Raw genomic sequence first — 25,226 nt, 5'->3', positions numbered from 1 at the left:
ATGTGAAGAAATTCCCTCTCATTTTCCCTCTAAACCTTTCCCCCTTTCACTCTTAACCCATGTCCTCTGGTTTGTACCTCACCTACCCATCTACATTTACTCTGTCTATCCACCTCATAATTTTAAATACCTCTATCAAATCTCCCTCACCTTTCTACGCTCCAGGGAATAAAGTCCTAACCTGTTTAACTTTTCCCTGTAACTCAGTTCCTGAAGTCCGGGCAACATCCTAGTAAATCTTCTCTGCACTCTTGCAATCTTATTGATCTGTTTCCTGTAGTTAGGTGACCAAAACTGCACATAATACTCCAAATCCCAACTCCTACACTCAATACATCCCAACTCCTACACTCAATACTTTAATTTGTGAAGGCAAGTATGCCAAAATATCTCTTTACAACCCTCTCCACCTGTGATGCCACTTCCACAGAACTATGTATCTGTATTCCCAGATCCCTCTGTTCTACCACACTCTTCAGTGCCTTACCATTTACTGCATATGTCCGTTGGTTTGTCCTTTCAAAATGCAACATCTCACACTTGTCTGCATTAAATTCCATCTGCCATTTTTCAGCCCATTTTGAGTGAGTGGCACTGACATCTCCTGTATTAATGTGCTTTGAGAGGTTGATAGTGGAGTGAATTAACAAGGACCTGGACCCACTTCTATTCACCAATCGTCACAACAGGTCAACCTCAGGAGCCACCTCACTGGTCCTCCCCTCTGCATTTGAACTCCAACGCCACAGAAACACCTACCTCATGCTGTTGTTCATTGACTCCTGCTTGGCATTCAACATCATCATACCTGCAAAACCTATGACTGAGCTAAAGGATCTGGAATTCTGTCCTTCTTACTGGCAGACCCCAATCTGTACAGATTGGTGACATAACTTCCTCCATGCTGACCAACAAAGACTGCCTGCTTTGTCTCCTATCCCATTCCCTGTACACCACAACTGCATCACCTAGTTCAGCTTCTACTCAATCCATAAATTTGCTGCTGACACCACTATTGTTGGCTGAATAACTGGAAATGATTTCAGAATACAGGATGGAGATCGAGAGGCCGAGACCAGACACACACCTGTCTCCATCAATGGGACACGGGTGGACAGGGTCAGAACTTCCAAGTCCCTTGGAGTCTACATTTCAGAAGATCAAAGGCAACCATGAAGAAAATGCACTAACACCTCTATTTTCTAAGGAGTCTGAGGAGATATGGCATGTCATTGAATACCAAACAGGTACTGTGAAAAGTAAACTGTCTGGTTACATCACAGACTGGTTTGGCAATTCAAATCCCCAGGATTGCAGAAGGTAATAAATGTCGCCCAGTCCATGACAGGCTCTGATCACTGCAGACGTCTATGGAGAGCGTTGCCCCCAGAAGGCAGCCAACATCATAAAAGATGCCATCATCCTGGTCACAACCTCTTCTCAATGCTACCTGAAGGGAGAAGACTGAAGACCAGTTTATTTCCAATAGCTATCAGGCTCTTGAACCTCCCCTTGAGGGTCTGTTCTGGGAGCACAAAAGGATTATCAGCATTATTTTTCTATTGTGCAAGGATTACTGTTGAGACATATATATCTAAAATGTAGCTTATGTATTTATTGTATGTTTTAATTCAATCAAGTTTTACAAGTACCTGAAAGAATTTCAGTGCATCTGCATACCATACAATTTGTATGACAATAAACACGTTATCATTATCCATGATTATGGCAGCAAACATTTAAAAATAGTAATGACGTTTGGTGATTGGAAGTGCAGTCATAGTCATTAGATCGTCGTAATAGTATAGGAGGAATTAAGGAAGACCAACAAATCCTCTGGAACCCTTGGAAAATACCCAAGGTATCTCAGTGGCTCAGCAAAAGGCCTTCAACACTCTACAGCTGTAGTGCATGAATGTAGAGCTCGTCGAAAGAACCAAAGACTTGTTGATCCAAACCAAGGTTTTTATGAGCAAAAGACCGGAGCTCTTCACAGGTGGCCGACCAGTCCGGAATGATCCGACCTGGCTAGGGACACAACCCTTTAAGGCCCAGACAATAGGCGTGGCTTAGCTCTCAGCCAATCGCTGTAAGTACAGTCTAGATACAGTAACTATATACACTATATACATTGGTGATAGATCTGTACTATCACAATGAATCTCAAGGTGCTGGAATTGATTCTTTTCTTCAGCTCTCCACCTCTTTCCCTCTCTATTTCTGTTTGGATGCCTGCAATGTTTTTCCATACCTTGATGAAGGGCTCAAGCCCTGTTATGTATCTTTACCTTTGCTATGTAAAGGACACTTATTTGACCTGTTGAGTTTCTCCAGCTTTGTGATTTGATTTCAGCTATGATGTCTGCAGACTTACGTGTTTTACTTCTTGAATCCTTATCTGTAATTCCCAGTTATTGTGGAGGACCACCTGTAGTGGGAATTTGATGAAAGGATCATGAGATGCTTTGGACAAATGAACGGGATGGGGTCAGGCAGATAGATGATCAGAATCAGAATTTATTGTCACAAACAAGTCATGAAATTTGGTGTTTTGTGGCAGCATCATGTGCAAACATTTTATTATAACCATCTTACAACATTACTATAAAAGATAAAGAATACTAGTGCACGAAAAGTAAGGCAGTGTCTTTGGTTCATTGATTATTCAGAAATCTGATGGCAGCGGGGAAGAAGCTGAAATTGTGTCACTGAGTGCTCGTCTTTAGGGTCCTGTACTATTTTCCTGATGAGCTCTCTGAACCCTTCTCCATTAACAATGGCGTGAAGCAAGGCTGTGTTCTCGCACCAACCCTCTTTTCAATCTTCTTCAGCATGATGCTGAAACAAGCCATGAAAGACCTCAACAATGAAGACACTGTTTATATCCGGTACCGCACGGATGGCAGTCTCTTCAATCTGAGGCGCCTGCAAGCTCACACCAAGACACAACAGAAACTTGTCCGTGAACTACTCTTTGCAGACGATGCTGCTTTAGTTGCCCATCCAGAGCCAGCTCTTCAGCGCTTGACGTCCTGTTTTGCGGAAACTGCCAAAATGTTTGGCCTGGAAGTCAGCCTGAAGAAAACTGAGGTCCTCCATCAGCCAGCTCCCCACCATGACTACCAGCCCCCCCACATCTCCATCGGGCACATAAAACTCAAAACGGTCAACCAGTTTACCTATCTCGGCTGCACCATTTCATCAGATGCAAGGATCAACAACGAGATAGACAACAGACTCGTCAAGGCAAATAGCGCCTTTGAAAGACTACACAAAAGAGTCTGGAAAAACAACCAACTGAAAATCCTCACAAAGATAAGCGTATACAGAGCCGTTGTCATACCCACACTCCTGTTCGGCTCCGAATCATGGGTCCTCTACCAGCATCACCTACGGCTCCTAGAACGCTTCCACCAGTGTTGTCTCCGCTCCATCCTCAACATTCATTGGAGCGCCTTCATCCCTAACATTGAAGTACTCGAGATGGCAGAGGCCGACAGCATCGAGTCCACACTGCTGAAGATCCAGCTGCATTGGGTGGGTCACGTCTCCAGAATGGAGGACCATCGCCTTCCCAAGATTGTGTTATATGGCGAGCTCTCCACTGGCCACCGTGACAGAGGTGCACCAAAGAAGAGGTACAAGGACTGCCTAAAGAAATCTCTTGGTGCCTGCCACATTGACCACCGCCAGTGGGCTGATATCGCCTCAAACCGTGCATCTTGGCGCCTCACAGTTCGGCGGGCAGCAACCTCCTTTGAAGAAGACCGCAGAGCCCACCTCACTGACAAAAGACAAAGGAGGAAAAACCCAACACCCAACCCCAACCAACCAATTTTCCCCTGCAACCGCTGCAACCGTGTCTGCCTGTCCCGCATCGGACTTGTCAGCCTGCAGCTGACGTGGACATTTACCCCCTCTATAAATCTTCGTCCGCGAAGCCAAGCCAAAGAAAGAAGAGTAGAGCGAAGAGGGCATGGCCTGGGTGGTGGGGGTCTTTGAGGATAGAGGCTACTTTTTTAAGGTGCCGCCTCATGGAGATGTCCTCAGTGGAGTGAAGTCTGCTGCCCGTGATGTCGCAGGCCAAGTTAACAACCCTCTGGAGTTTATTCTTGTCCTGAAAGTTGGGGCCTCCATACCAGAACAATGATGCAACCAGCCAGAATGTTCTCCATGGTACACCTGTAGAAGTTTACAAGAGTCTTTGGTGACACAGAATCTCCTCAGGCACGGCTGAGGCCACTGGTAGTAAACGGATACAATCAGGAATGAACGCCAGTTAAAAGTGCTGACTACCTGCAGGTAAGATGGATGATGCACTTCAATATTTCGGCAGCAGCCTAGGTGGCGTGTGGAAACCACTGCTGAAGTAAGCCTCAAACCTCCAATTAACACAGCATTCACAGACTTTTTTGTGTGCCCATTAGAGTTTCTACTCTTGTACATCAGGTTTGTGTAAATATCAGGTTAATAATTGTCTGATAAGTTAATGATTATCTGCTGTACTACTTGAGACAACTTCCTCAAGTAGATGTATGTAGCATTCTGCAGCACTTGTGGACCGCAGCCAACTCAAGAATATTATTGGCTAAAAAAAGCAATTGTAATACTTTGAATAATTTATGTTATTAGAAACAACCAGAAATAGCGTAACAGATCTGCCCCCCCAGTTGAGTTTATTTTCTGACTTCAACTTTTGTTTGGGAAAAAAAATCACTCGAAGGACAAATGCTGCTGTCTTAGCTTCAGAGCAGCTCTCTGGAGATCATCCTGAGACCAGCAACCCATGCAGAGTGAACCCATTTGACCTGTCATTGGAAAGAGTAAACCCTCAGGGCCTATTTTCTCATTGTTACTTCTTACCGCCCAGCAGTTTATGCAGAGTCCACGAGGTAGGAATGCTGTTCTGAATGGCGCAGTGCTGACCTTTAAAAATATTTTTGTTTAAACTTCATCAATCATCTAAACGCCGAGCAGCCTCTCTTCCCATCCGCCTTGGCACTGCCCGGGCAGCTCATAAAAATTCACCCTTCCAGAATGCACAAAACATCTGAAGTATACAATAAGGGAGAAGAAAATGGTGGAAAGGTGAATGTAAGTGAGTTACTGGAAATTTTGCTCAAGATGCTGTTGGGTTGTAAACTACCCGAGCAGAAGATGAGATGTTGCTCTTCCAATTTGAGCTTGGCTTTCTCCAAAGCAATGTGGATTCACAATAGAAAAACATAGCACGGAAACAAACCCCTTCTGGTCTGAACCAAACCATTTTTCTGCCTAGTCCCACTGACCTGCACCCAGTCCATTCATCTCCCATTCATGTACCTGTCCAAATCCTTCTTGGATGTTAAAACAGAGCGCAATCACCCTCTCAGCCACTCCCACCACTCTCTGTGGGTAAGCTCCCACTTCCCTTTTCCCATTGCACCCTTAACCTCTGGTTTGTATCTCACCTGCCCTCAGTGGCAATCCAGATGATGGACTCTGGGGCCAGAAACGAGTTATTTGGAGGAAAGGCCACTTTGCAAGTAGAAAGGAGAGTTGCAATGAAATGTTTGAGTGAATGGTAGTTTGGAGGTAGTTTGGAGGCAGTTGGTCGGGTCTGGGGCAAATGCTTTCTGGTGTCACTGCTGGAACAAGCGGCAGTGACATTTCAGCATCAGGTGTGGTTTGAATGTAAATCTCTGAATGCATTGCAAGTTTTGGGATCATCAACACTTTTGCAACTTTTGGGATCATCGACACTTTTGCAACTTTTGGGATCAGCGACACTTTTGCAACTTTTGGGATCAGCGACACTTTTGCAACTTTTGGGATCATCCACACTTTTGCAACTTTTGGGGTCATCGACACTTTTGCAACTTTTGGGATCATCGACACTTTTGCAACTTTTGGGGTCATCCACACTTTTGCAACTTTTGGGATCATCCACACTTTTGCAACTTTTGGGATCATCGACACTTTTGCAACTTTTGGGATCATCGACACTTTTGCAACTTTTGGGATCATCGACACTTTTGCAACTTTTGGGATCAGCCACACTTTTGCAACTTTTGGGATCAGCCACACTTTTGCAACTTTTGGGATCATCGACACTTTTGCAACTTTTGGGATCATCGACACTTTTGCAACTTTTGGGATCAGCGACACTTTTGCAACTTTTGGGATCAGCGACACTTTTGCAACTTTTGGGATCATCCACACTTTTGCAACTTTTGGGGTCATCCACACTTTTGCAACTTTTGGGATCATCGACACTTTTGCAACTTTTGGGGTCATCCACACTTTTGCAACTTTTGGGATCATCCACACTTTTGCAACTTTTGGGATCATCGACACTTTTGCAACTTTTGGGATCATCGACACTTTTGCAACTTTTGGGATCATCGACACTTTTGCAACTTTTGGGATCAGCCACACTTTTGCAACTTTTGGGATCAGCCACACTTTTGCAACTTTTGGGATCAGCCACACTTTTGCAACTTTTGGGATCAGCCACACTTTTGCAACTTTTGGGATCAGCCACACTTTTGCAACTTTTGGGATCAGCCACACTTTTGCAACTTTTGGGATCAGCCACACTTTTGCAACTTTTGGGATCAGCCACACTTTTGCAACTTTTGGGATCATCCACACTTTTGCAACTTTTGGGGTCATCCACACTTTTGCAACTTTTGGGGTCATCCACACTTTTGCAACTTTTGGGATCATCCACACTTTTGCAACTTTTGGGATCATCCACACTTTTGCAACTTTTGGGGTCATCCACACTTTTGCAACTTTTGGGATCATCCACACTTTTGCAGCTTTTGGGATCATCCACACTTTTGCAGCTTTTGGGATCATCCACACTTTTGCAGCTTTTGGGATCATCCACACTTTTGCAACTTTTGGGATCATCCACACTTTTGCAACTTTTGGGATCATCGACACTTTTGCAACTTTTGGAATCATCGACACTTTTGCAACTTTTGGGATCATCCACACTTTTGCAACTTTTGGGATCATCGATACTTATCTTCCCTTGAACGCTGACGAACCAACGTATGACTCAAACCAGCCAGCTCGGAGCAGCGGCAGTCAGGGGCACGGAGCTTGCTCGACGAGTTCCAGTCTGCCTGCCGAAGAGATGAGCGACGCTGTGAACCGGAGCATGGAGTTTTATTGCGGCTCCAGCCCTCCTCAGGCCGCAGTGATTTTAAAAGGTAAGCCGGCAAGCCGAGGGGGATGGAGCCCCGCACCATCTTTCAACGGTCCTGGCAACCGGCGGCGGCAGGGCTTTGAGCGGGGCCGATGTCGCCGTCTGGGGGCATCGGTTGGCAGGAGTTGAAAGTGGCCAGAGCGAGAGAGAGCCCGGGGCGGGAGCCCAGGTTGGAAGCGGGAGCCCGTTCCCGCCAGTGCTCGGCTCCGGTCGCTGCCGCAGGGATGAGCGGCGGCACCTTTCCCGGGCAGGAGATCCAGATGAAATTCAGAACTTTCACTTCAGGCCGGGAACCGGCGTCCACTCGTATCCAGTCGGCAATTTAGCAATTTTCCGAAGTATTCAGTGGTTTTGTTTCAACCCCTTAATTTCTGCTAAGTGTAGGGTCAAACTTTGTATTGTCAGTTTCATAACTTATTTCATGCTGCCAAATAGCTGTGATGCCGCCTCGACTGGTACCAAGTTTCGATCCAGTGGAATTCAATGGTTCTCCTCCCTATGCTGTCACTGCTCTGGGATTAGATGAGAATCACTGTTCAAGACCCACTTGTTACTGAACTATTTTGCTTGAGTTCTGAAACCGGGCACATAACGAGTCAATGAGGTACAATTAAAGCAGAGGTTTTCAAACTTTTTTCTTTCTACCCAGGTTCCACCTGAAGCAATCTCTGACAAATCACGGATGGCATAGGGGATGACTTAAAGTGGGATGTGAGTGGAAAGAAAAAGGTTGAGAACCACTGCTCTGTGATTTGTCAGGGATTGCTTCAGGTGGGATGGGGGTGGGAAGAAAAAGTTTGAAAACCACTGTTATAATTGTACCTCATTGACTCATCATGTGCCCTGGTTTCATAACTCCAAAGGAAATGGGTGAATGTCCATTTTTCTCAAGGAAAATATTTCAGTCATAATTGGGTCCAGAGCAATGATCCTCAACCTTTCCTTCCCACTCATATCCCCCCTGAAGCAATCCCTGACTAATCACTGAGCACCGATGGCATAGGGATGATTTAAAGTGGGATGTGAGTGAAAAGAAAAAGGTTGAGAGCCACTGGTGTAAGTTGATCAAACACAACAACCAAGTGAGGCTTTATCCTTTACTCTGCTTCACTTTAGAGTCACAGTCTTTACACCTATTTTGTTTTAAAGTGATGTTGAACTGGTGGATTGTGAATTAAAATTGAACAAGATGAAAATATCCATCACGTCTTTGGGGGAAAATGATTCTGTAATGTCTCCCCAAAATATCTAGTAACCAGTTGAAAAAAAAGAAAAACTCTGGTTGGCAGCTTTCACTGAGGAATAGCTGAGCAGAGAAAAATTAAGAATGACAGATGGTGGATGTTGTTTTGAAAATAATCAACAAACATTCACAGCCAATCAATTATATTTCATTATTACCTGCTTTCAGTCCAGATTGAATCTGCCTTTTTCCACAACTTCACACTTCTGAACTAAGCTGATAATCTCAGATGTGCCCATTCCTTTAGCTGATATGAAACATGGTTCAGCCACATGTTGACCTTGTTGCACGGGTCACAAATATTACCCGTGGTTAGAGCTTAAAAAAGCGGATTCGCGATTTAATTTCACAGAGAAAAGAACAGTAACAGACTTGTTTGTATGATTTCAACAGACTTTGTTCAGTGAATGAGCTGGTTGGAGTGGAGTGATTGTTTTGTGGTTACAATATGGGATGTTCATATTTTTCCATAAATACTTGGGAATAAAATCTCAGAGAATCACTTAGTTTCCAAATGCAACAACAACATTAAGAGACTGTCAAACAATTACAAGGGAAATTATGACTATTTAATTTTTCTACATTGAGAAACAATTGGTTCATACTTAAAACTATCTCGATTAGTTCCAAGAACACTGTGGATCTATTTAAAGAATGGAAGGTTTTCATGGGAAAACGAGGGGGTGGCAATAGCACTGCACTGTAAAATAGTTTATTATGCAATTGTAGCGGCAGCTACACTGCTCCTGCAATAACACACACAACCAGACCTGTTGAGCTCAGTGAGCAGACTAGTTTATTGCAGGCTGCTGGGCTGTACTTATACTCCCAGCCCGGACCTGGCTGAGAACTGCGCTGGAGGGCACTGACGTCACCAGGGTGTCACGTGGTCCCCCAGGAAGGGAACACCCCTGACGGCGCCATTTTGGTCGGCTGCCCTGCTGCGTGGCTTACAAGTGGGGCCGGTTCGCCTGTCTAGTGGTGAGCTGCCACACAGCCCCCCCCCCCCCCACAGAACTGGCGCCAATGTCCTTTTTCGCCGGGCGGCCTCGCTTCTTGGGCTGGGCTACAACCACGGGCTCAGTGGGATTGAGGTGAGCTGGCTTCAGCAATATTAAAGCCTCAGCAATTTTAAATTTATATCAGAGTAAAAATGAGATTATTTAACTTTAGACATATGCACTCAATGGACCATTTTAAATTGCAATCTGTAATGTCGTGCACAAAGGGAGGTCTTATTAATCAGATTACAAATGGAATCCCAAACCTCATCAGAGAACCTCACTCAACTAAATACACTTGGCATTAAATATTCATGATATTTGGTGTATAGCTTATTCCTTAGAAATGCTTAACATGAAGATTTTCCGATAAAAAATAATAAAGCAGTATTTATTGGCAATCAAATTGTTTTCACAGAAGCATGACGTTTATTTTCAGAGGTTAGATGGCTGAGTTTTTTGCATAATACTCAAATTATGTTCCTTAACCATTATCACTATATACAATTGAGTAGGTTGGGATTTTTTTTTCTCACACAGATGGCTGTCAGAATATTCAATACCCTTTTAGAAACTGGAGCATCTTTCTCTTTTAAATGGCTAACTAAATGAATAAAGAATATATTTTATAATAGAGCTAAAAGAATCTCTTTTAGTGAGGCCTCCTTCTGTTGTGTAAAACTCTATGAATATTTAATTGAAATAAAAATATATAATTATAATTTCTACATGTGATAGCCAATCATTTTTGTCTCGTGCAAAAAGTAACTGAGATGATTTTGCCCATTTGGTTCACACCAGTATTTCCTTCATCCAATCTTACCTGCACTTTGTTTTTTAAAAGGTACAGCTTCATGGCTGTCATTTATTTGTTTAAAAATTTTGAGAAAAATTAAAGGTCAAAGCTGCCAATCCAGAGAAATTAAACATTAGTTGCATTGGGGAATTCAGTTATAAGATTTTGGATTTCGCCCCTACCTGACTTGACTTGGAACTGGAAGCCAAAAATTCCTTTGTTTCTGCAGGGTTTCAGAAATAAACCAATGTAGAAATAATTCTGCAACTAAATACCCAGATTTGTGCATCACTCAAGAGACTGAATGGAAGATGATTACTGAATCAACTTTGGGGAGAGGAAATAAATTACAGCTGGAAAATTAAAGTTTTGATTATTCAGGAGCAAGGGATTAGATTAATTTACCCCGGTTCTAATTCCTTGTCAATATGTTGTGTTTCAGGTAGACAAGGTGCTTTAGCATGTAAAATATGACCAACCAATCCAGTACAACACACTTTTAAATTCACTGATTCGTATTTAATCAGAAGAAAAATAAAAGTGAAAAATAAAGATTGAAAATGGTTATCAATGGAGAAATTTCAAGTAACAAATGTTTATTTACCCCCCTCCCCATCCCCACAGATCTGAATTTGCCTGCCATCATTTTATACAGTGTTCTCACTCTAATGGCTGTCATTGCAAATCTTGTGTATTTCGAGGAAGTTATCTACCTGTTGAGAAAAGTCCCTTCGACAAATAGGAGAGCGACTATTATGTGGGTCAGTGGTGCAGCACCCGTAAGTACTTTTTACAGCGTCAAGCTGGAAAATTCTGTTCTTCAGAAGTAGTTTTTCTCAGAAGGCTTCCAAAAATCTCCCTTTTCCATTTTATTTTATCTCAATTCTTCAGAGGACTTTCAGTCAGAAATACATACGGATAGTCCTCAACTTCCAACCTAAGCGAGTTACATCTACCTGCACAAACAACCGTTTTTTTTAAAAAATAATCTCTACTACAACTACTGTACAAGTACATATTTTGTATTAAAAGTACAGAACTGTTTACAGAGGCAGCCCGATCAACTTGGTGGACCCAATTATGGTCGTGTCGGGCACTACCTGTAAATTGTTTGTGCATAATGCAGAATCCTGTTTTAATAACTGACAAATGGTTGAATGCAGTCGGGTGGATTGTGGTGGTGTCCAGGCAATGGTTTCCCTGCAGTATGTGTGACAGCAGGCTTCCGCACGACCATGGCTGTTCACTGCTGTATGCAAGTAAGGAACATGCGGGAGTTCATGTCTGGCATCCCGCTCTGTCCCCAACAGTCACTGAGCCCAGGGGCACTCTGTAGTTCTGTGCAGAGAAGCTGCCTAAACCTTTTATCCTTTTGCCATCCATAGTTGGTGTCTTTAGTACAGCCAAGCCAATTTATGGCTGATCTGTGTACAAAAAAGAAGGGCAACTTGCTTTTGGTTTTTAAAAAATCTGCAGTCGCTGGGGTCGAGTGCAATTACTCAAGTGTGCTCTAAAAACTCAGCAGGGCCACTCAGTGGCCAACCATTTTAATTCCACGTCTATCCATGGCCTTGTGTGCTACCAAATTGAGACCACCACTCAGATGGCATTAACATTGATTTCTGATAAGGCCCTCCCTGAGTTTCTATTTCCTATCCTCCAGCTCCTCCTCTCCCCCACTTCCATTTGTTCAAACAGTGAGCTACCCTCATCCCCCATCAAATTCTCCTCTGCCCGGGGAGGAGTCACGTGATGGAGTAGTGGCCGGACGGTGAACTCCAGCCCTCTCCAGAAAAGTCGGAAAAAACAAAGGAAAACACAAAGGCACAAAATAAAAATTAAAATAAAGTGAGTATAAAGGTGGAAAGAAGATGGCGACGAAAAAAGGAAAATCGAAACCAACGGTAAGAAGAGAGGAAGAGAAGACAACGGAAGAAGAAGGAGAAGGCCTTACCTGTTCGAAGAGGCCCGCGGTGGAGAGAGAAACACGCTCCCTCAGGTCGGTAGAAAGTGGACTACAAAAATGGCTCGCTGAGCCGAGTAAAAGTGTGCAACCGCGCATGCAAAAAAACACACCGACGGGAGGGGTGACCAGTTGGGGAGTCGATCTCCACAGCCGGCAATGACAGCTGCAGAACAGCTGCAGCAAGAGGAGAACATAGAAGACAACGAAAACAAGAAAGAAGAGAAGAAAAGGACAACAAAGAAACAACAGATGGCCAACCCAGAGGAAGAAGAAGAGGAAGAGTACAGTGAAATAGAAGAAGAAGGGAAAGGCAAGACAAAGGATATACTTTCTCTTATTAAAGAATACATGGAGTCATTTACAGAATGGCAAGCGCAAGAATTTAATGATTTAAGAAGAAGAATAAACAATACAGAAGAGAAAATGAATAAAATAGATATGACCTTATCAGAAATGGGAAAAAGAATGGACAAGGTGGAAGAACGAGAAGCAGCAGTAGAAATGGAGGTAGAGGACTTAAAAAATAAATTAGAGGAATCTAATAAAAAAGTTATAGAGACACAAGAACTGTTAGCTCAGAAAATAGATATAATGGAAAATTATAACAGAAGAAATAACATAAAGATAGTGGGCCTTAAGGAAGATGAAGAAGGCAAGAATATGAGAGAGTTTATAAAAGATTGGATTCCTAGGATCCTAGGATGTCCAGAACTACAGCAAGAAATGGAAATAGAAAGGGCACATAGAGCATTGGCCTTTAAACCACAACCACAACAAAAGCCAAGATCTATTTTAGTAAAATTCCTAAGATATACTACAAGAGAAAAGGTACTGGAGAAAACAATGGAAAAAGTAAGAGAGGGCAACAAGCCACTGGAGTACAAAGGGCGAAAAATTTTCATTTATTCAGATATAAGTTTTGAACTCCTGAAGAAGAGAAAGGAGTTCAATACAGCAAAGGCGATTTTATGGAAGAAAGGGTATAAATTTATACTAAAGCATCCAGCGGTATTGAAAATATTTATTCCAGGACAGCAAAACAGACTATTCTCGGATCCAGAGGAAGCACGAAAATTTGCAGAACAATTACAAAATAGACTGAGAGATGAAGACGTGTAACGAGAGTACAAAAGACTGCGAACTAAAAAGACACATAAGTTTTGAACTCCTGAAGAAGAGGAAGGAGTTCAATACAGCGAAAACGATCTTATGGAAAAAAACTATTCCAACTCCCCAACTGGTCACCCCTCCCGTCGGTGTGTTTTTTTGCATGCGCGGTTGCGCACTTTTACTCGGCTCAGCGAGCCATTTTTGTAGTCCACTTTCTACCGACCTGAGGGAGCGTGTTTCTCTCTCCACCGCGGGCCTCTTCGAACAGGTAAGGCCTTCTCCTTCTTCTTCCGTTGTCTTCTCTTCCTCTCTTCTTACCGTTGGTTTCGATTTTCCTTTTTTCGTCGCCATCTTCTTTCCACCTTTATACTCACTTTATTTTAATTTTTATTTTGTGCCTTTGTGTTTTCCTTTGTTTTTTCCGACTTTTCTGGAGAGGGCTGGAGTTCACCGTCCGGCCACTACTCCATCACGTAAAAACAAACAGAGAGATGAAGACATGTAATAAGAGTAAAAATGACCACAATTTATATGTATGTGGGTAAAGAGGTATATGTGTGTATATGTATAATGTGCATACATGTGCGACAGCATCGAGTCCACGCTGCTGAAGATCCAGCTGCGCTGGATGGGTCACGTCTCCAGAATGGAGGACCATCGCCTTCCCAAGATCGTGTTATATGGCGAGCTCTCCACTGGCCACCGTGACAGAGGTGCACCAAAGAAAAGGTACAAGGACTGCCTAAAGAAATCTCTTGGTGCCTACCACATTGACCACCGCCAGTGGGCTGATAACGCCTCAAACCGTGCATCTTGGCGCCTCACAGTTTGGCGGGCAGCAACCTCCTTTGAAGAAGACCGCAGAGCCCACCTCACTGACAAAAGGCAAAGGAGGAAAAACCCAACACCCAACCCCAACCAACAAATTTTCCCTTGCAACCGCTGCAATCGTGTCTGCCTGTCCCGCATCGGACTTGTCAGCCACAAACGAGCCTGCAGCTGACGTGGACTTTTTACCCCCTCCATAAATCTTCGTCCGCGAAGCCAAGCCAAAGAAGATACATGAATGTATCCGTATTTAGAGGAAAATATAGATAGTATAGACAAGAATTAATAAGGGAAGGAAATGGAATAGAGGGAATAAGGAGGGAATTAAAAGAGTGACATTTGTTACATATGAAAAGTGAAATCTTTTCTGGGGGGGCTGGGTGGGGAGGAGTTACGGTCACTGCAAAATCAGCTGACGCTTGCGAGTGAATTTGCATTGGAGAGGGGAGATGTGGTTGTCCGACAAGGGATAAAGGACAACTCAGGAGGGGAAGGGGAGATTGGGGCTAAAGAAGTTTTAAATAGGAGAATAAGGAAAATGTTTGATGTTTTAGGAATGTTGTCTTATAAAGGGTTCAAAACAAGAAAACAGAAATGGATAAGAAGGAAAGGTAATGATGGAGAAACGGAAGGGGAAGATAAACAAAGTATAAAATGGCTACGTTGAACTATATGACTTTAAATATTAATGGAATACATAACCAAATTAAAAGGAAGAAACTGCTAAATTTACTGAAAAAAAGAAAAAATTGATATAGCATTTGTGCAAGAAACACATTTAACTGAATTGGAGCACAAGAAGTTAAAGACAGATTGGGTAGGACACGTAACAGCAGCATCGTATAATTCAAAAGCAAGAGGAGTAGCTATATTAATTAGTAAAAATGTGCCATTTAAAATAGAAGAGGAAATAATAGATCCAGCAGGGAGATATGTAATGATAAAATGTCAGATATATTCGGAGTTTTGGAATCTACTCAATGTATATTCACCTAACGAAGAAGATCAAAAGTTTATGCAAGATATCTTTTTGAAGATAGCAGATACGCAAGGGAACATATTAATAGGAGGGGATTTCAACCTGAATTTGGATTCAAATATGGACAAAACTGGGAAAAAAATTAACAGAAAGAACAAAGTAACCAAATTTATAATTAAATCGATGGAAGAAATGCAACTTTTGGATATATGGAGGAAACAACACCCAAAGGAAAAGGAATATTCATATTACTTGGCTAGACATAAAACATACTCAAGAATAGACCTATTTTTGTTATCAGCTCATATGCAAGATAGAGTAAGAAAAACAGAATATAAAGCTAGAATACTATCGGACCATTCACCCTTAATATTGACAGTAAAGTTAGAGGACATGCCTCCAAGAATGTATAGATGGAGATTAAACCCCATGTTACTTAAAAGGCAGGATTTTAGAGAATTTATTGAAAAACAAATTAAAATGTATTTTGAAATAAATACGAAATCAGTGAAAGATAAGTTTATACTATGGGATGCAATGAAAGCATTCATTAGAGGGCAAATAATAAGTTATGTAACCAAGATGAAAAAGGACTATAATCAGGAAACAGAGCAGTTGGAAAGGGAAATAGTAAATATAGAAAAAGAATTAGCAATGAAGGAAGATACAACTAAAAGAAGAGAATTGGTGGATAAAAAAATAAAATATGAAACACTACAAACATATAAGGTGGAGAAGAATATAATGAAGACAAAACAGAAATATTATGAACTAGGTGAAAAAATGCACAAAATCCTAGCATGGCAGCTTAAGACAGAACAAGCTAAGAAAATGGTATTGGCATCAAGGAAAAAAGACAAACAAATTACATATAATCCAAAAGAAATTAAGGAAAACTTTAGAGAATTCTATGAACAATTATACCGAACTGAAAACGAAGGGAAAGAAGGGAAAATAGATGAATTTCTAACTAAAATTGAACTACCAAAACTACAAATAGAGGAACAAAATAAATTAACAGAGCCATTTGGAATAGTAGAAATACAAGAGATAATAAAAAAAATTACCAAATAATAAGACACCAGGAGAGGATGGATTCCCAATAGAATTCTATAAAACATTTAAAGACTTATTAATTCCGCCCCTCCTGGAAGTAATCAACCAGATTGATAAAACACAAAGCTTACCAGATTCATGTAAAACAGCAATAATTACAATAATACTAAAGCAAGGGAAAGATCCACTCACACCAATATAGACCAATATCTTTACTTAACACAGATTATAAGATAATAGCTAAATTATTAGCAAACAGATTAGCAGAGTATGTACCGAAAATGGTAAATCTAGACCAAACTGGATTTATCAAAAAAAGATGCACAACAGACAATATTTGTAAATTTATTAACTTAATTCATGCAGTAGAAGGGAATAAAGCACCAACAGTAGCAGTTACTTTAGACGCAGAGAAGGCCTTTGACAGAGTAGAATGGAATTATTTGTTCAAAGTATTGCAAAAATTCAGTTTACCGGAGAAGTATATTAATTGGATTAAAGCATTATATAAGGGACCATTAGCGAAAGTGACAGTAAATGGACATGTATCAAAGCAATTTAACTTAAGCAGATCAACATGGCAGGGATGCCCACTATCACCTTTATTGTTTGCGTTAGCTATAGAACCACTAGCAGAATTGATAAGAACAGAAAATAATATAAAAGGGATAAAAATAAAAGACAAAGAATATAAAATCAGTTTATTTCCGGATGATGTTATAGTATACTTAACAGAACCAGAACTATCAATAAAAGAATTATATAAGAAATTGAAGGAATATGGAGAAGTGTCGGGTTACAAGATCAACATAAATAAAAGTGAAGCAATGCCTATGAATAATGCGGATTTCTCAAAATTTAAGAAGGAATCACCATTTAGATGGCAAATGCTAGCAATAAGATACCTAGGTGTACAAATAAACAAAAATCTCGGCCAACTATATAAACTCAATTATTATCCACTAATGAAAAAATTACAGGACGATTTAGAGCATTGGAAAGATTTACCACTAACACTAATAGGAAGGATAAACTGTATTAAAATGAACATTTTTCCAAGGATATTATACCTATTTCAGGCATTGCCAATACAACTGACAGAGAAATTATTCAAGGAGTTAAAGAAAATAATAAGGAAATTTTTATGGAAAGGGGGGAAACTGAGGATAGCACTAGATAAATTAACAGAATGGTATAAACAAGGAGGCTTACAACTGCCAAACTTTAAAAATTATTATAGAGCCGCACAATTAAGATACCTATCAGATTTTTATCAAACAAGGGAAAAGCCAGATTGGACTAGATTAGAATTAGATAAAATAGGGGAAAAGATACCTGAACACATATTATATAAATGGGATGAAAAATTGATACAACATAGAAGTACTCCAGTATTACATCATCTACTCAATATTTGGAAGAAGATTCATGTAGAAAGAAATAAAACAAATTATCAATTACCAAAACTAATATTGACGCAAAACAAGTTACTCCCTTTTACAATAGATAACCTTTCCTTTAGAGAATGGGAGAAAAAAGGGATTAAAAGAATAGAAAATTGTTTTTCAGGAAGTAGATTCTTATCCTTTGAACAAATGAAAGATAAATACAATATAACTCAAGATACAGCGCTGGCATATTACCAATTGAGATCCTACTTGAAGGATAAATTAGGAAGCAGTTTGAGTTTGCCAGAGGGAAGTAACTTTGAATATGTGATTACAGATACAATGATAATCAAAAGATTTATAACAAATATGTATATTAAACTGCAAGAAAAGGAGAATGAGGAAACAAATGGTAAAACTAAACAAAAATGGGAACAAGATTTAAATATAAAGATAAAAAAGGAAACATGGGAGAAGTTATGCTCTGGATCGATGAGAAATACAATAAATATGAGGTTACGTATGATACAATATAACTGGATACACAGGCTATACATTACACCTCAAAAGTTAAATAAATGGGACCCAACAGTATCTGATAGATGTTTTCGATGTAAAAAAGAAATGGGAACAACAATTCATGCAATCTGGACATGTGAGAAAGTAGAAAAATTTTGGGAAGATCTCAATCAGATATTAAATAAAATAACAGAAAACAATATACCAAAGAATCCAGAGATCTTTCTCCGAAGTAACATAAAAAACAAAGAATTTGGAAGATAATTTGAAAATACAACAATGGTATATAGAAATGAATAAATGTATTCCATTAGAAAAAATAACATATAGTTTAAGAAATAATTTTGAAATATTCGAACAAATATGGGAGCCTTACATGAAATACAATAGCGAAAACCTACCGGGGACAATCACTACCTAAGTTAACGGAAGGAAAAGGAAATGAAAAGAATGGACTCAGTGGAATTTCTGGTGTATTTTTATTGAATGACAACATTGTCTGACTGGTTTAATGTATCCTAGATTTTGTACCTTAAATGGACGGGAGGGGGGAGGTAGGGAGGGTGGGATGGGAGGAGGGAGGGGGGGAGAAAATGGCACTGTATATGTGTGAAAAGGAAAAAGTGTGTATCATGGTTAATGTGATTTATGGTGTGAAAAATAAAAAAAATTTAAAAAAAATCAAAGTGTAAAACCTCAAAAAAAAAAATCTCCTCTGCCCTCCCATCTGGACCCACCTCCTACTTGTTACCAAATGCTTCTTCTCAGTCCCCTCCCTCCTCTGCCACCTCTTTTATTTAGGTGCATGTGCTGGAGAAACTCAGCATCACGCAGATTCCTTTTGTAGCAAAGATAAAGATATATAATCAAATTGAAACTTTCTATCTTTAATGTTATATCTAATTTTCTCCAAGTGTAAACAGAACATTACATCATGTAACCACTGTGTATGAGAAGGTGAAGATTCATCTTTCCATTTCATTAAACTTGCACAACATAATAAAAGGTGAAACTTTCTCCTGAGTTGCAGACATAGGTATATCCAGTTCACGAGGAAACCCAAGCAAGGCAACGGTTCTATTTTGATATTAAAAATTGATAAAGTTTGAAAAATGTTTTCCCAAAATCTACATAAATTAGGACACTCCCAAAACATATAGATCAATAAGCTTCAAAAATTTTGCATTTCTCACATAGTAGATCAACATCACCATAAAAATTAGATAATTTAAGTTTGGACTTGTGTACCTACCACTTTAAATTGTAATAAGCAATGCCTTGAATAAGATGAAGAATCATTAATCATCTGAGAATATTATATTTAGATCATGTTCCCAATCATTCTTAATCCCAGCCATTGAGGCTGATCTTAAATCAAACAAATTGTTATAAATACATGATATTAATCCACCATGAACAAACTGTCAATTAAAGAAAATACATCAAGAATATTTCAATTTGCGATTTGACGAGAATCATGTAGTTTTGAATGAACAAAATGCCTAATTGTAACTATCTAAAAAAATATCTATTAGAAAGATTAGATTTAGCTGACAGTTGTTTAAAAGAGGCAAAGTTTCCTCAAATAAAAAGTTTTAATTTGAAAAGATTTGAAGGGCCCATTCATCGAATACTACCATGATTGGAAGACCAGATGCTTGGGGTGATTCTCTGTCTAGGTCACTATTTGGTCCATATCTTTACATTCTTTTCCATAGGGTTACCTTGATTTAGTTTTAGTTTTTTTATTGCTTTTTTTTTTAGATAACTGGTTATATACAGGTTTAATTATGGTTGTTTTAGATCATATCATCAAGTTAGACAGAAATTACTCTGTGTCATGACCAGAAGATTGTATAATGCAACTTACTTGGTCTCTATCCAGAATTATTTTTAAGAAATAAAATGCTAGATAAACAAATATGGATAGGTAAAAAAAAATACATAACCAATGTTTTGAGCCTGAGGCCTTCATAAAGGTATGAGCAAAACACAGGGAGGCCCTGAATAAAATTGTGGGGAGGGGAGGCATCTGCCTGGTTTTTTTCTTACACCTGACAAAGGGCCCAGGCTGAAATGCTGGTGACTCTTTACTTCTTATGGATGCTGCGTGACCTGCTGAATTTCTCCAGCACATTAGTGAATTGCACCTTGTTTTTTTAAATTTTGTGATATATTTTTCAATTAATGGGCTTTTGAGTGCATAGGATTTAAAAATTAATATTTTAGTTATTGAAATTATTTTCAACAGTTCTTAGAAGTCACTGATTACCAGTGACCTTCAAAATTGTGAAGCAATCCTTTGGAATTTGACCTGCCAAAGGGTGCGTGGTGGTGAGACAGAACTTGGGATGCTATTTTCCACCACAGCACCCTTACACTTTCAACAGCTTTTATGGATAGTGTTAAAACATCTGCTTCAAACAGTTTCAAATATAGTAAGCAGATTCCTTAAATATTTATATTTACTTTGTGGTCTAATTTCAGGATCTTCTAACTTTGTGATCTTTCACAAGGGTTCGCAAAATTTTATTTTAGATTACAATGTAAATGCTAAACATGATTAAATTTCCTGCAGTTCTTTAAAATGGAAGCAGGAATAGTCCCCACCGCTCTGATCTGTTATTCAACGAGATCAAGGTTGATCTTTTATCTTTGCATCATTTTATATTTGATCCTTATTTCTGTTTTGAATAAACTCAGCAATTGGGCCTCCATGGGTAGAGAATTGTGACGGTTCACTGTCACCGTGGTGGAGGAGTTTCACCTCCAGGGCTTACTGCTTGCAGGTTGTCCCTGGGTTGCAAACAACTGATTTATGGAGACTGCTACAAATGAACAATTCGCCTAATATTAATGCATTCGAAGCTCTGAGGATGGTTTTGTGATGAGCAATTCTAGTTCCTCCTTTGCTCTCTGCATTTGGTCATTGTTCTTTCTGATAACTTTAATGTGCTTTTATAGCATTTGTTACAACATTGTGGAGTTATAGTTACAATATCGGTGGGTTTTTTTCTTCATTTTTTCTGACTCCTGGACAAAATACATGTAAAAACAGAACCTGTATGTAAAAAAACCGAGACTGCAGCCTCAGATTCCAGTCACCTTGGAATAATTTGAAGAGTTAATTTTTGGGACATTTCAACATTACAGATGTTCATCTCTTTATTTCAGGTGATAGCATCCACTTCTTGTATTGGCATGTGGGTTCCTTTAGCATCAATGATCACTGATTTAACAACAGCAGTGTATGTATTTTTATTCATCTTTCATTAAACTATCAATTTCTAATTAAGACGTTATTTTTAAAGATCCTGAAACACATTAAATTTTAAAGTTTGCATTTTGCAAAGCAGGAACAAAATTATGTACCAAAGTAGCTATCCAGTTGGAAGTCCTGGTTTCTTTTTACAGAAATATTACTTTGATGCCATTGAAAGGTGTTTCCTCACAGCCCTAATAATGCGATGGTTAAAGTGCAAAACAACAAAAAAAATTAAAGATGACAACCACCATTAAATGCATAACCATTGTGTGATAGTACAGATCTATCAACAATGTATATAGTGCATATAGTTACAGTATCGCTTACAGCGATTGGCTGAGAGCTAAGCCACGCCTACTGTCTGGGCTTTAAAGGGTTGTGTCCCTAGCCAGGTCAGATCATTCCAGACTGGTCAGCCACCTTGGTCTTTTGCTAATAAAAGCCTTGGTTTGGATCAACAAGTCTTTGATTCTTTCGACGAGCTCTACACATTGTCTTTGGCAATGGCCAAAGTGAAGGTGGAAATGAAAATAAAACAATTCCTTTTATAGAAATTTTTATTTTCATTTTGATGACTGGCAGACTAGTCCATCTATTTCATTGATGGCATTAGATTGTAGTAATTCTTAATCTGAAATGGGTAATTTTGTGATTGTGAGGCAGTGGTCACAATGAATAGGGTTAAAGATAAGACCATATTTTTATTTTCCTGAATCTCTTGCTGAGAATAATCCTCCAAGTTTAGGAATCAATGTAATTTTCTGATATTCACAGCTGTTCTCAAATTTTGTTGGATTTCTGCCAATCAATCGGGCATTTATTCTCATGGATATGTTATTCTGCATGAATAGACCAGCAAAACTAAAAAATCCCGGATAGTAGGTCTCAGGGGAACATTATTCCAGTTTCCTTTCTTGCTTATCTGTGGTGTTATTTAGCTTCTGCTCACCATGACTTGGCAATAGAATGAATGAGGGTGAAAGCTCAAAGTTGTAGAGGAAATACAAGTGCAGCCCATCACTTTATGTTTGCTCACCATATTGTCTCGCTAATAGGTTTGATTTCTATGATGCTGGTTTTGCGATCTTATTGAAGAATTTATTATCTTCATAAATATTAGAACCAATTTTGTCATGTAAATTGAGGGGATAAACCTCCCAAAGTGTGCCCAATTTATTGTAACTGATTATAAGAACACAGATGTTCACTGCAGAAGTTTTGCAAGATGAGTAACCAAGTTTTCTTTCATGACAAATGTCAGTAACACAACAGAGTCTGACTTCAGAACTAACACGAAATGGAGAAATGCTTAGAGAAAGAGGTAAACTTCCATGGATAATCAGGAGTGTGTTACGAAAGCATTTTATTGGCCAACTTAAATTGTGCAGCAACTATTTTGGGAAATAAACTTCTTGGTTACTTTTGTTCTTGTGCTTTTAGATACTTTGCCATTGTCATCCATAAGTTCCAGCGGATGATGATAGAAGAATTTGGAGGTGATGAATCATTCCTGAGACATTTTAAAAATACTCCTGTGAAGATCAGTACAGCACCTTGCTGTTGTTGCTGTCTATGTTTGCCTTTTGGAACGATTTCAAGGCAAGTTTTGAGATTTAATTGAAGATGAAGCTCTCACACCATGGTCTATTGTTTGTCCTTTTATGGAACATGCGATGCATTCTGAGTTATCAAAGCCACAGGGCACAAAATATTTGGATGGCTGAGCTCCAGATGTTTGTTCAGTTTAGTTTGGAATCTGTGCAATGATCCACCCCACAATGATGGGTCCAAATTTTGTCTCTAATGTTCTGTTGTGTTTGGTTCCTGCTTGGAATGTGTTTAGTTGGCATCAACCTTGTCCATTCAAATATTAACTACAATCTTACCTTTATTCCTATAATCTTTCTTTTTAATTTTAATTTGGAGACACAGCTCAATAACAGGACCTTCCTGCTCATGAGCCTGTGCCACCCAAATACAGCCATGTAACCAATTAATTTTCTAACCCCATATGTCTTTGGAATGTGGGAGGAGACCGGAGCTCCTGGAGGAAACCCATACAGACAGCAGCAGATTTAAATCCAAGTCGCTGATCCTGTAATAGTTTTTCACAACCGCTACAGTAACCCTATCTCTCTAATCTTGAGTCTGTTCCATAGATTCAACTGAAGAGATGCCTTAATATCATTCAAGCATCAAAATCCAAACTTTAAGTTGTGTGCTCAAGGCCAAAAAGAGTTAGCTTTTGTACAGCACAGAATGAACCCTTTAGTCCAAATCATCCCATATGTGCCAAAGTTAATGCTTAAATACACGACCATCTTGTCTTTTGTATTTACAGAAAATTTAAAAAAAATATTTCCTAGATGTTTTGAAGTATTTATGAAGATTAGCTGCATCAGAAACATTTCGTCTCAGTGAGAGCTTTGACACCAGGTTTGCCAGGGACAGGGGCTCATTAGCTATCTAGACTTTTCCAGGAGTACAGCCAGCCACTTGCACAAAGAGAGTGCTCGCATTTCACTCAGCCACACCAGTAGTCTGGTGGTGAGCCTCCCAGTAGAAGAGTATGCCTGGGACTTCACCAGAAGCAGCAGAAAACTCTCTTGGGGTTAGGAGGAGATCTAACCCATTAACAACATAAACATCCTTGAGCACTCCCCAACATGGCCAACTTGTACCATAATGTAAAAATGCAAATAGAAACACAAATTGAGGTTTTATTTTTAGATTAATTTTATTTTTGGCACTTTTTGATGTGTAATATCTGCTTCTCTGCTTTCAGACGCATGATGTTCTTGCTGAAACTGGGAACATTTCAGCTGGCTTTCTTGCGTCCAGTTCTGATGATCTTCACACTGGTCCTTTGGGTGAACGGAACGTTTAGTCTTGATGATGTGCGTAATTATTTCACCTAATTTATAAAGAATTAGCTGGTTTATTGACATATTTTAAGTTGGTAGTCCTCTATTTCTTACCTGCTAGTTAAGCAACACAATTTACAAAGTTTTTTCTGTGTTGATGAAGTTATTTCCACATTTCTTGACATAATTGATGAACAGTGAGAATAAAGACATTATAAGTTAATCGCATGAAGTGATTTGAGTTTACTGAATATTTAACTTAGAATTGTAAATATCTGCTCCCATTCTGAAATGTTGTCACATGATTACCAGAAGTGCTCAGACATGTATTGGCTCCACACAAAATGGCAAGCGAAAGCCGTGTAAAATCCCATAAGGAAGGTGGAGGGAAGACTTCTTTCATTGAAAGTTGATGTCATTTACAGTATTTATCATCCATCCTGAAGTGACCCTAAATGTGATGGTTTGCTCTGTGATTGGAGAAGGCAGTTAATTTGGATCAGAAAAGGTAATGACAAGAGATTCACTGATTTAAAAGATACTAAATGTAAAGATAAACAGTTTCAGATAACCATTATTCACATCATATTTGTTTTACTTTAAATTTTATTAAATTATCTGTGTTTAAATTTCCAAGCTGACTTGATGGGATTACTATTTGAATGGCAATAGATTAAGAGATGGGGAAGTGCAGAGAGACCATGGGGTACTTGTACACCAGTCACTGAAGGCGAGCATGCAGGTACAGCAGGCGGTTAAAAAGGCAAATGGTATGTTGGCCTTCATATCAAGACGGTTTGAGTATAGGAACAAGGATACCTTACTGCTGCTGTACAGGGCCTTGGTGAGACCCCACCTGGAGTATTGTGTGCAGTTTTGGTCACCTGATCTAAGGAAGGATGTTCTTGCAATGGAGGGAGTGCAGAGGCGATTCACCAGGCTGATACCTGGAATGGCAGGAATGACTTAGGAGGAAAGATTGCGCAAATTGGGATTGTACTCGCTGGAGTTTA

General features: G+C 39.6%; 1 protein-coding gene across 1 annotated transcript in view; it reads left to right on the top strand.

Moving 5' to 3' along the window:
* Positions 1-7,107: 7,107 nt before the first annotated feature.
* Positions 7,108-25,226, top strand: part of slc51a (solute carrier family 51 member A) — a 32,971-nt gene continuing 14,852 nt past the window's right edge. Inside the window, exons 1-5 of the mRNA XM_069890193.1 lie at positions 7,108-7,202; positions 10,863-11,017; positions 21,259-21,332; positions 22,790-22,948; positions 24,135-24,246. Coding sequence (XP_069746294.1) covers positions 7,127-7,202; positions 10,863-11,017; positions 21,259-21,332; positions 22,790-22,948; positions 24,135-24,246 — 576 coding nt within the window. The 5' untranslated portion in view covers positions 7,108-7,126. The remainder of the gene's footprint in view (positions 7,203-10,862; positions 11,018-21,258; positions 21,333-22,789; positions 22,949-24,134; positions 24,247-25,226) is intronic.

Source organism: Narcine bancroftii, chromosome 7, assembly GCF_036971445.1.
Source record: "Narcine bancroftii isolate sNarBan1 chromosome 7, sNarBan1.hap1, whole genome shotgun sequence".
NCBI classification, from domain to species: domain Eukaryota; kingdom Metazoa; phylum Chordata; class Chondrichthyes; order Torpediniformes; family Narcinidae; genus Narcine; species Narcine bancroftii.
The sequence above is the reverse complement of the archived record's forward strand: the minus strand, read 5'-3'. Positions and strand labels throughout refer to the sequence as shown.